The 12,147-nt window shown below is 45.4% G+C and overlaps 1 protein-coding gene across 9 annotated transcripts in view; it reads left to right on the top strand.

The window, feature by feature from the left end:
• The window catches only part of FAM227B (family with sequence similarity 227 member B), a 1,598,354-nt gene that overhangs the window by 1,450,875 nt on the left and 135,332 nt on the right, over positions 1-12,147 (top strand). For all 9 annotated transcript variants that reach the window (XM_069624770.1, XM_069624767.1, XM_069624774.1 and 6 more), the window contains one exon: positions 1,063-1,137. In XM_069624770.1, the coding sequence (XP_069480871.1) occupies positions 1,063-1,137 (75 nt within the window). The remainder of the gene's footprint in view (positions 1-1,062; positions 1,138-12,147) is intronic.

A 12,147-nucleotide genomic window follows, 5' to 3' on the forward strand; every position in this document is an offset into this window, starting at 1 on the left:
ACTCTCAGTGATGTGTTGGTACGGTGGTGGGGGCAGGGTGGCCAGGGGGGTTGTTGAGTATTGTTGGGCTACGTGTGCTCACCGGCCTTGTCGGGTGTCCTGGCTCCTGCATCCACAGTGCCAACCCCTTCTGTGGACTCCATTTGCAGCACACAGCTGCACTTCTCCTCCCAGGACATGAGTCTAATTGGCGAGCAGGGTCCACCACCTGTGGCCATGCTTAGTCTGCGGTGTGCTGGCAGGAGGTTCCGGACCCCCAGGCAGAGATCATCCCACCAATTGTGGCAATCCCTGACTGTGCATGGGGTTGTCCCACTGCTAAGACCTTCTGTGCCACTTCTTCCCATGTGGCCTTTTTCCGCTGCTGTGTTTGGTGGCGCTGGTCTGTTGAGAACAACTCCCCTACATGCAGGACAATGGTCTCAGAAAGCATGTTCAGCTCCGCCTCAGATCACGGATGCGAGTAGACATGGTGCAGTTAGATGGGGTGAATGGCAAATGGATGCTGCAGATTGAAATGGATTGTGTTTTATGATGGTCACCGAACTGTTTCCTGTTCCGGCGATCACTTTATTTCCGGTCACATTAATTCCGGTGCAGCTGATTCCGGTGATGCTGGCTCCGGTGGCACCGGTGGCAATGATCAGTCGTTTTTGGTCACTTTTCACAGTGTTTCCGTGATGCCACTGCCACCGTTTCTGTCAAGCCGGAATGCATGCGCCCAATAACCCATGATCATTCGTTATTTCCGTCATCATGGGTTGCCATAAACTTTGTTTTCTTACCGGAAAACCTGTAAGGCTGCAATGTCTTCCCGCGTGATTTTCAGGCTGGGAGGATAGCTCAGGGGCAAGGTCTATCCGCGAGTCAGCGCTTAGAAACCTCTGGGTATTAAGTGTGTTATAAATAACCAATTATAAAATTATAATTATATGTTCTTCTGATTGCTTCAAAGTCCTGCAAAAAGTCATTATTGCCGTGTTTGGTTACCAGTTATTCTGCCTCAATAGGAAAACGCTTATTTTTGTGGCAATGATTTTATTTATGTGCTTTTATTGCCAGGTTGCAAGATAAAACTAGAAAAGAAATTGAGGAAATCGAGCAACAGAAAATAAGAGTCAATAGACAGTTTGAAAGGTTGGTGTAAAAAAAAATGTATATATTGATTTCCACTAATATTGAAACTTCTGTTATTTAGGTTATCAATGATTGCTTATGTTTTAGGTTTGTTTTTCTGGCATCCATTTTTTTTGTGTACTGAACTTCTGTGGTCTATTTAAGTGTGATATTTCTGACGTACCTTGAATAATGCAAATTGCAGGCAACACTCAGTTCTTGCATAACTGGTCGAATGATGAGAGCAGTCTACCATAGTCTGTTGTTAACCTTGTCGCATGTGGATAAATATTGTGTGTTCTTATAGCGCTTCATGTGGTGCCTTGCGCTTCTAAGTGATGTAATAAGAGGTGTTACAAGACCCCATTTTATGATGGTTAGCTTATCAAACTCTGAAGGGAGAAGGGCGAAGTTGGTCTTGCTGCTGCGTTCATACTTATGAGGTGCGGGCTAGCCCCATTTCAGAGACTCACGCTTTGCCCCTGAAGCTACCCACCCGGACGTTGATAGTTCTAACAATAGCCAAAGAGGTGTTCATAATATGCGCAGTGCTTACAAAAAATGAACTTCAAATGCAACAGGTTAGTGTTTGTACAAAAGGCAACATGCAGAGAAAAAAAAAGCATGTGCAGTTTGCCTGAAAGCAAAACAAGCTGTGTCTTGGTTTTTTTCAGAAAATTATACAATTGAAGTCCGGCTCTTTCTGGCTTGTGGGCTCTAATCTGATAACCACCGAGACAACCATGTGCTTAAAGGATTCACCTCACGCCCCAATGTTTTTCTGGGTGTAGTCATTATCGTCCACACACTTTGTTGTGTCTTCTGCCTTCCTTGTAATTATTAAACCTGTCTGAGAGGAAGGAACAGAAGGACGACGGGAACTGAAATGACTAGTTCTGCCATCCTCAGTAAAAGAGGCTATTTCCTTCTGATCTGTATAATCACCTTAAAGGGTCATTTTCAGCACATCTACAGAAGGTTTGGGAAAAAACACCATCAACTATCTGACCGGCAATCTCTAGGCCGATATCCAAAATAAAGCAGCTCTTCCTTTCAAAGGGACATCAATGCCCGATTTTGCGATGAACTTTGTAAAGGTGCGATACAACTAGTAAAAATTCATAAAAATATAGTCTGCAGACCAAGAGACCATTATTTCGAAGCTAAACAAATACGTGTTGTAGGTGAATGGTCCCAAACACTATGGGAAACACTGTTGCTTTTCATGGAACAGGCAGTTTGCTGGGAGATACATGTGTGCACAAACATGGCTGGCCAAAAAGGCAGATCCAAAAGCTTATTCATACATCCTATCACTAGAAACACACTTACAATATGGCATGAAATATCAAAGAAAAACACAATAACCACACCCATCACCATTTATTTATTTTATTGATTTATTTTCGCATTTATGTCAGCGCACAAAACCGAGAGGCATCTAGGCGCCCCTGGGTTTACCTCTACAGGTTTAACGATTATTAACTCCTATACAGGCCTAACTATGACTATCAACACAGAGGGTTATATTATTATAATTAATTGTTCTTTTATAACATACTTCATACCATAGATTGCTTTCTAGGTGCCGATATTCGAGCCTGTGTTGTGCTGTGTTGTCTTGCTTCCTAGACAAACGCGTTGCCCCTGAGCTATCCCCACTCCCCTCAATGGACATATGCAGGAATACACCTAGAATATCATCATCGACGCAACTACTAGACACAATATATACTCATTTATGAATGGAATAAAACACAAGTCCTATTGAATAAGTGCTACATACATAGATCTCTCTGCTGGAGAGCCTGTGGGGAGGCAGGTACATTCCTCTGTATTTGGTAGGAATGCTGGTGTGAAGGGCCTCCTGGCACAGATGAGTCAGGAGCCTTAGGTAAGTGATGAAGCTCTTTTACTAAATTCCAAGTTACAGGTAGATAGTTACAGGCACAATAGGAACACATACAAGTAAGTTACTTGGAAACCATCTACCAGCCCATTCTCTCTCAGTGATCCTCTCTTTCACTGCCACACTCAGAACACACTGCACATAACATTCTCGCTGCATTCTGCATCCAGGCACTCATAACATTTCCAAGCTCACATAGCAACAGGATGCAAGTCACAACACATCTCCCTTCTTTAAGGAACAAGACAAACACCCAGAAGAGACTTACATATACAGAAGCCAAACACTTACGCCAGTAAACCCCACCAGAGAAAATACTAGAGAGACACACCCACTACCTCTACGCATGTACAATACTGATTATAATGGACAAACTGTCAGTTTCTTAGTCTTTGCAACATTGTATGTTATGGCGGAGTAGTGGCAGTAGCAGTCTCGGCTACCCCTTTGCAGCCGCTTCCTGAGCTCTGACAACCAAGTCTCTCTACCGTCTCCATCAAAGTGCTGGGGGAGGAGCACTAATAAAAAAACGTTTCCAGCGGAGCGGCCGTGGAGTAACAACAGAGTGGCAGTCTCGGCTACCCCCTTTGCAGCTGCTTCCTGAGCTCTGACAACAAAGTCTGTCTACCGTCTCCATCAAAGTGCGGGGGGAGGAGCACTAATAAAATAAAACTTTTGCTGAGAGCGGCCGCGGAGTAGTGGCAGAGTAGCAGTCTCGACAGTCTATGGCTGCTATAGACGCCAGAGACTCTGCTCTGCTGAGCCCGGCTGCTGAGGAGAAAGGCCGGCGACTCCGAAGTTCAAAGCCCTGCGGTGACGAAAAAAAAAAACAAATTGCCATCTACGGAAAAGTTGGGACTGAGCGAGAGCCGTACAGCCCTCCATTCCACAAAAGTGTCAGGGGACGAGTCATCGAGCCATAGCCCATTAGCTGGAGAGTTGCCGGTTCGAACCACTGCACCCAAGATTGGCAGTTTGGATAACATCTTTGCTCCCTTGTTCTCGCCGAGCCCACCAAACCAAGTGGTGAATCACCTGCTACGACCAGAGGACCAGGCCGCTGAAAAAACATCCTTCAATCCAAATAACTTGGATGAAGCAGCTAGCACACTCAGCGGAAATCCGCCAGTGGCGCCACCAGAGACCCGAAACTTACCTTTGATTCCTCCCCCTGGTGGAGGCCTGGCTGTGTGTTCCCCACCCAAATGCGATGGTTCTGCTCCGCCTGTCGGAGGAGAGACGGAGCCGAGCCGCGAGGGCGGGGCCTCCATACAGCTCCCGGCAGAGGAGGAGGAGCTGATAGCGATCCGGGGTTCCACCCCGGGCAAACTAGGCTACCAGCCTGGACTACCTAATAAGACACCACCATTCCCAGCAGAATCTGCAAAGAAGGACAAACGGCTGGCGAGCAAAACCTCCGGCGCTAGCGTCACGAACTAGACCGCCAAAGAGCGTGTATGCTCCGACAGAGCTGGACCATAACAGAGTGAGGCAGGAAACACCACACCATCAGAGCCAAATGATGACTCCCAAATGTGCCCCATCCTGACAAAACCTATCAAAGTGAGCATAAAAGTGCATGCTTCACCAGCGGATTGGGTCATACCAGCAGCCTTAAACACTGAGGCTGTTCCACCACAAGAGCATGCACCTTGTCCAGGTAGCGACCAGTAGGACTCAGAGTCATACAGCAGTTGTTCTGACCCTTCGGCCTCCAGGGTAGAGAGAGCTGCTAGCAAAGAGGGTCCCTGTAACAAGAAATGGAAAAAAGGCCTGTGTTCAAAAAGAACCTGGACATCTCCAGCACTCGGGCCGGACCGGCAAATAAGTGTTGGAAAATAAAAGGGTGAAGTGCCCATTCTTCAGAGCAAAACCACAAAGCAGCTCGTCAGCCTCATTAAAAAGAAATCCACCAAATTTAAAGATGGACTCAAATCAGACTGCGGCAAATCGTCTTCGACACATATCTTGAAAGAATTTTTCAGTAAGCAGTGCAAAAGAAAATTTGACAGGATCAGCGAAATCGGTGATACCAAAAAGCTGGAAGTGGTGTTCAACCCTGAAGCAACCACAAACCTGCGAAGGACCGACTTGTCCGTAGCTTGTTCCAACATGGCAATTCCATCTGCAGCACCCTGGCACCTAGGCAAAGCGCCCTTTCCCCAGACAGAAATGATGACGGGAAAGTTAAAAGCTCAAGGGAACCTAACACTCCAACTGAGCCAAGGGGTGGAAACCATTGACAAATCGTTGAAACCTGATAACCTGCAGCTGCATGACGGCCCTCCTGTCCCAACAATTCAAAAGGAACAAACCAGCAAACTAGTTGACCTGATAAACACAACGCCCTTCCCAATAGATGATCTTGAAGGACGGGTGTCGGGCGCATTAACAGGTCCAAGTACCTCGGCCAAAGAACAACCCAGCTACCGGGGTATTCTGGAAGAGGAGTTTGGAAATGGCCCAGAGCAGAACTGGTGCAAAGTGACCAGCCTAGCAAACCAAATGGAAGGGTCTCAACTTCACCTACAAGCAAAATGCCACTACGAGCCAGAGCAACAAAAAGAGACTCCTTAACATCGCTACCCTCCACCCCTTTCAGAACTAGAAGACTCAGTGCACTGCCACAAAGTTCATCCTCAGAGTCGCCAAAGAAAAAACATGGCATATTCACAATAATGTCTGCGGTAACAATAACCCCTGCATCGTTCACCAAGCGCTACGAGTCGATAAACGACATGCTAAAGGACCACAGCACAATCTCCGCAATGATGCACTCCAAACTACTTTACTTGGAGGGGTACATTGTGGCAACGAAGAAATAAATAAGAGAGCATGACGGCCCAGAAAAGGTAAATTAAACTTCGAACGGAGAGTGGAACTTCCCCACCAGACGCCAGTAATCCCAAAACCTTTCAGGCAGCGGGCTTGCCAAATTTCCATGGATTGGGAAGAAGCAAACCAGGAGAACAAAAAAACGACGGCAATTACTATGCAAAGTGCCATTACTGCCCAAAACACTGCTCAAAGCCAGGACAAAGTGGCAGGCAAAAACACTAATCTCCCAAGTCGGTCAAAAACAAAGGGGCTGAAAGAAGAACAAACATCAAGGCCCATACCAAATAATTCTGTTTACAATGAAGACATGAAACAGAAAAACATTACTGGTGGTATCTAAGTACTACAAGGCATGGCTGAAGAATTATCATCTTAGTCTATACCAAAACTACTCTGAGGAAATGCTGAGGCAGGTCTGTGGGAAAGAATCCCGCTAATTTTGGTCCTTGATTAGGTCCACAGAACGTCAGACGAGTGACGCCCTAACAAACGGCATAGGAGAAGATGTCTGGGTGATACATTACAAAAATGTATTCTACGCACCAACCCTGGTAACACATATCACAAAAGATGCAGATGAAACACACTGAGTGGAGCTGCATGATAGAGCTGACATCTTAGAAGTCCTCCGAAAGCTCAAAAACTCAAGAGCGCCAGGCCCAGATGGGCTAACAAACATTGATTCGAAAAAACATCCGGAGGAATGGGCGTCCTTCATCAGCCTAGTGTTTGAAAGGTGCACCAAAGCTAAGAAACTTCCAGAATCCTGGACCTCTTCGGTAGTAGTCCCAATTTTCAAGAAAGGCAACAAAGACGACCCAAGAAACTTTCGTCCTATTGCCTTATTGGACGTGATCGGAAAGGTCTATGGGTCGCTCCTACTATGCCGTTTTCAAACCTGGTCAAGAGAAGCAGCATGCGACGATCCCTTCCAGTCGGGTTTCAAGAAGAACGTCGGTACCAGCATAAACATCTTGACTTTGAGCATCCTTCAAAGCAAATCACTGGCAGGGGGACTCGAATATTGTTGTCTTTCATTGACCTAACTCAAGCGTTCTACCAAGTAGACAGACAAAGACTGTGGGAGAAACTACAAGCGTGGAACTGCCCAGCAGAACTCCTCCAACCGATTGTAGCCTTACACAACAACACTAGAATGCAAGTTCACCTTAGTCATCAAGGCACACTATCGGTAGAAATAACAACAAACTGAGGAGTAAAACAGGGTTGCCCGCTGGCCCCAGCACTCTTTCTGTTCTACATGGGAGATTACAAAGACATAGAGGTAAGAGTTAGATAGTTTCCCCCACAACTTGGTCAAGAAATAATATCTAGACTACTATACACGGACGACGTCATCCTTCTTGACCAAACAGCTATTGGACTGCAGAGACAGCTGACCACTTTTGCGCAATACATCTCTGTTAACCACCTGGAAATCAACAAGAGCAAGACAAAGATCTTGTCTCTAGGAAAGGGGAGAGCAAGACCAGAAAAATTCAACTGGCAGCTGGATGGCGCAACAATTGAAAAGGTAACGGAATTCAAATACCTCTGAGTCATTCTGGACAGCTAACAACAGGAGATGGCTATGCAAAACACCTTATAAGAAAAAATTAGAAGCTTAACCTCTCAGGCACAAGCAGTTGATAGTTTGGCCGCTTCTCACTACTGCCCGTTATAAACTTTTACAAAGCCAAAGTTAGCCCATCGATTTGCTACAAGAGGAAGCCATGCCAACCTTGCCCAAAAAGATTTGGAAATCACTCGAAAGCTACTTCTGGAGATAGGTCCTCATCCTGCCAAATTCGACACTACTGGTTTTGATAAGGCGTGAATTGAGCCAGCTGTTACTAATGGCAGTGGTAGAGCGAAACGCCATGATGCTATATAGAAAAAGTCTGCTGGAAAACCCCCCAAAGCTACTTGAGGCTATAAATGAGGAGCTAATGGGTAGACGCTGTAAGCTTCTAAACCAGTGGGAAGAACAGGAGGCAAAACTTTGTGAGATCCAAAGTTCGAAAAAGAACTGATTGAAAATCTTACAAAGATCCAAAAGATAATGAATGAATTGGACTGGATCTCAACGTCCAACACGGCTGCAACGTATAAACTGTTTGCCCATCTGCCGCCACAGGCACGGAAACTTCATGAACTACAAGCCTTTGTGGGAAAATACCCTAACAGATAGCTCAGAAACACATTTCTGAGAGCCCGTTTGAATCTCCTCCACACAAATGAAATTCTAGCAATAATAATAAATGTAGATTCTGTAAAAATCAGAACAAGGTGGAAACAACAAGACATCTCTTACCATCATGTCCAGGGGTCGAATATTTCAGGAAACCCTACCTAAAAAACATCCTAGCCTCAGCTCACATCTTCATGGACGCGGCAGATTGGAGGCGAAAAGACAGCGTGGATGACGGCTACAGCCAAAATCATGTAACTGATTTCAATAACCACGACGATAGACAAAGAAACCCAAAACGAGACAGGGACCTAAGCAAAAGTCTGTTGACTCATCTTGTAAAAAACACTTTTTTGGGTAAACCCAGAATAATAATAAATAAAAAAAAATGTATGTTAGGTTGTCCCTCAAACCCACTGATTGGTTGGCATTCTATTCCAACCTTGGACTTTCGACTTTTTTAGCAGCACGTAAGTGAAACGAAACTTAGTTGTCTGATTACAAATCAGACTTTTCCCCATTTTCCCAATTAGTCCATCACCTCTCATAAGTGGGCCATAAGCCAAAGTCTTCCTTCTATTGTTGACCTTGTTGACTGCTCACTGGCTTGGAACATTCAACTGAGTTGAAGCACACCACTATCTTCGTCTGAGGCTTAATGAACAGCCCTTGTTCTCTTCTGTGATATCACCTGTTAGCGGACCACAAATTTGTGAATTTTGACCTTCTATTTTCTGCTATTTTATTTAATTGTGCTGGATGCACTTACTTCTCTTGGCCTCTACAAACTTGTTCACTCATCTCGTATGAACTTTGTGCACTTTTAATTGACCAACAGCTGGGTTTCGCAGATGTTTGCTTATTCTTCAATCTATGAGGAATGCTCCATATTCAGAGCTTATCCATGTAACTCCATTTGTGCTCTGTGCTTATTCCTTAAAATAGCATCCTTTATTCTGGCCCAAACTTGACTCATCGTCTGTTCTGCTCAGTGAACTATTCTTCTGTGTCTCCTGATCTTGCAGTCTTAGTCTGTTTTTGAGGTAGCTTGGTTGTGTCAGACATGAATCGGTGTCCATGTTCCATATAATGGCAGTCCTAGACATGTTATATATACCTTTGTAGCAAGCTTCTATGTGTTTCCTTTCTACCTTGCTTTACTGCGTATTTACAGTTCAATAAGTAATTTCATCTTTGTAGTCACAATTACTTTAGCTTTAGGTACATGTTTCTCTTTGTGCTTCAGTTACATTGTTACTCTTAAGTATTGTCATATTGTTTCAACATAGGTTCATATATCTTCTTTATGACATCACTTTGCCCTCGTTGGATTTCACTTAATGGTCCATGATGTCCATAGTTGCGTGCTGGTATCCTTCCATGCAGCATCCTTCTACGAACTCAGAGTGCATAATGTCTTTCATACACTCGATGTGGCATGCGATCGACACAGGGGGTCCCATTTACTTCTGTTCTCTGACCATTCCAGTATGACGGTGGTGAGAGGGTGGGAACTAGTGAAAAAGTGGCTACCCGATCCTCTACATTCCCCCCTTTGGTCAATTCTTCAACCAAATTCTCCTCTTCTATTGTCTTCATCTTCTCTTCATATTGTTTTTCATTCTCTTTTATCATTTCTTCATATGAGCGTTTCTTTGGGATCCAAATATTTTTCACCCCTTCAGGTCACCTGCATTTTTATATGTTCATCCACACTCCAGGTCGTGTGACAGCACTTTGCAGATGGTGGTCAGAATATCCAACATCCTACATATTTCGTATGATCCTTGGGGTAATAGAACTTTAGTTCCCGGAGGTGCAAGGCAACTCATCTTTATATTCTCACAGGTACTTTCCTCATCCTGCACTTCTCTTCCATTTGCAGTATTTATGTCAATTCTTATCTTCATTCCAACAGCTTTCTTGCTGTCTTCTGGCATTGTCCACAAACAACATTTATGAGACAGAATACCAACAATACCAATGCTTTTGAAATACTTGGTGCAGTGTTAGTGCACTGCTTCAAGTATTTTTTTTCATAACATTTTATTGGTCTTGCAGGATAAAGTGTTACATGCAACAATGTAATATATCACATCTTAAACATTTAATTAGTGCCTTTGTAGTCCGATGTGGGTTGGAGGATGGAGGAAATGGTGGGCAGATTCTGGATGTGGCTCTAGAGTGGGAGAGTTCTGGGAACCTGTTCCCTCAGTTCCGGTATGTTCGGGGAGTGGTTGGGAATTAGTAGAGAGGGCTGCATTGGAGCCATCTAGTAAGTGGAGGTCTCCTGGTGAGGGTTGGGTATTTGGCCGCATAGTCCAAGAATGGGTCCCATATATTCAGGGTTCTGTTTAGGGAGTCCGAGCGGATTGCCGAGATCTTTTCTGCTACTGCAATCTCCCAGCATTTGGGCCACCATAGGGCGATCGAGGGGCCATTTTTGTCTTTCCATAATCGAGTCATTGCTATCTTTGCAGCTAGTAGCAGGTGGTTGCAAAGACGGGAGATGTGGCCTGAGATTGGGAAAGCCCCATCGCCAGATTCGCCCAGAAGAACAATTCCTGGGTCTCAGGGGATGGAGAGGCCAGAGATTTCTTTAATGTGTTTCAGGACTTCCATCCAGTATGTTTTTGCCTTTGGGCAGCTCCAGACTAGGTGATAGAGAGATCCGGGGGTTTTGCATCCTCGCCAGCATGTGGCGGGAAAGTCCGGGTTGGCTTTGTGGATTTGGGTGGGGGTGATGTAATATCTGTAGCATAGCTTATAGCCTCCTTCCTTGTTCGTGACGCATTGTGAGCTTTTATGCAGTCTGGACCAGATTTGCCCCCAGCTCTCCGCTGTTATCTCCCGGCCGATATCCTTTTCCCAATCCGTCATATATTTTTCTTTCTTTGCTGGGTCCGTTCTTTCCAGGAGCCGGTATATGGTGGATATTTTCCCCTTGTTGGTCGGGGATGTTAATGTGAGCTCCAGGGCTGATGGTTCTCTCGAGCATTTGTCCCGGGTTCTTCTGTGTGAGATCCAGTGTCTAATTTGTGAGTATCGGAATCTTTCCCGTTCCCCCACTCCAAATTTTGATTTGCATCTCTCGAAGGTGATGGGCAGGCCTTCTTCAATAAAATCGCTAGTTTTTGCGAGGCCCCCCGCTATCCAGGTGTGAAAATCTCGGGGTGGGTTTCCGGGGGTAAACTCCGGGTTGTTCCAGATGGGTGACATGGGTCCTAGGGGGCTGCAATGTCCCCATTTCCGAGCTGCGGATTTCCAGCATTGGGTTGTGTTGGTCGTGGCCGATAGTGGCCCGGAGTTGGCTTGGGCTTTTAGTATTGGTAGGTGTGGGAGATCATGTAGGGGGACCGGGCACCAGGATTCCTCAATTTGACGCCATAGCGGGGGGTCTGCTTCCTGCACCCAAGCGAATGCGTGTGATAGATGAGCTGCTAGCGAGTATCTGGCTAGGTCAGGGACACCCATTCCTCCTAGAGGTTTGCCTTTCGTCATGATTCGTTTGTTGATCCTGGGCCTCTTCCCTCCCCAGACAAATTCCATTAGATTCTTCTGTAGTGCCCGTATGGCTGGGGGTGGGATTTGTAGTGGTAGGGCTGCGCAATGGTATATCCATCTGGGGTTTAGGTTCATTTTTACAGCTGAAATTCGTCCGAACCATGAGATTTCTTGTTGTTTCCACCTTTTGAGATCATTGTGCAGGGAGCTGAGTAATTGTGGGATGTTCTTTGAATATAGTCGCCTTGGGTTTTCGGTGATCTGGACTCCGAGGTATCCTATGGCGTATTTGGCCCAGGGAATTGGTGTGCTTCAAGTATTTTAAAAGCATTTGCCAAACAGGTTGGCATCCATTATAATAATGAGAACCAATCCTCTGCTGCTGTCTCATCAACTTCATCCTCCATTTTCATTTGCAGGGTTGTCAGTATAGTCATTACCTCTGCCAGGGCTCCATTCCCTCCGTCGTGACATGGTAAAAAAGTGCAGCAAGAAGACCGACCTTGGCACACATCTTCCATTGCTGTAATCAGATCTAGAACATAGCTGTTTTGAAGAGTAATCAGTCTGATGGCTCTTAATTCTTCGC

Source organism: Ambystoma mexicanum, chromosome 11 (assembly GCF_040938575.1).
Source record: "Ambystoma mexicanum isolate Mex_15411 chromosome 11, UKY_AmexF1_1, whole genome shotgun sequence".
In the NCBI taxonomy this organism is placed as follows: Eukaryota; Metazoa; Chordata; class Amphibia; order Caudata; family Ambystomatidae; genus Ambystoma; species Ambystoma mexicanum.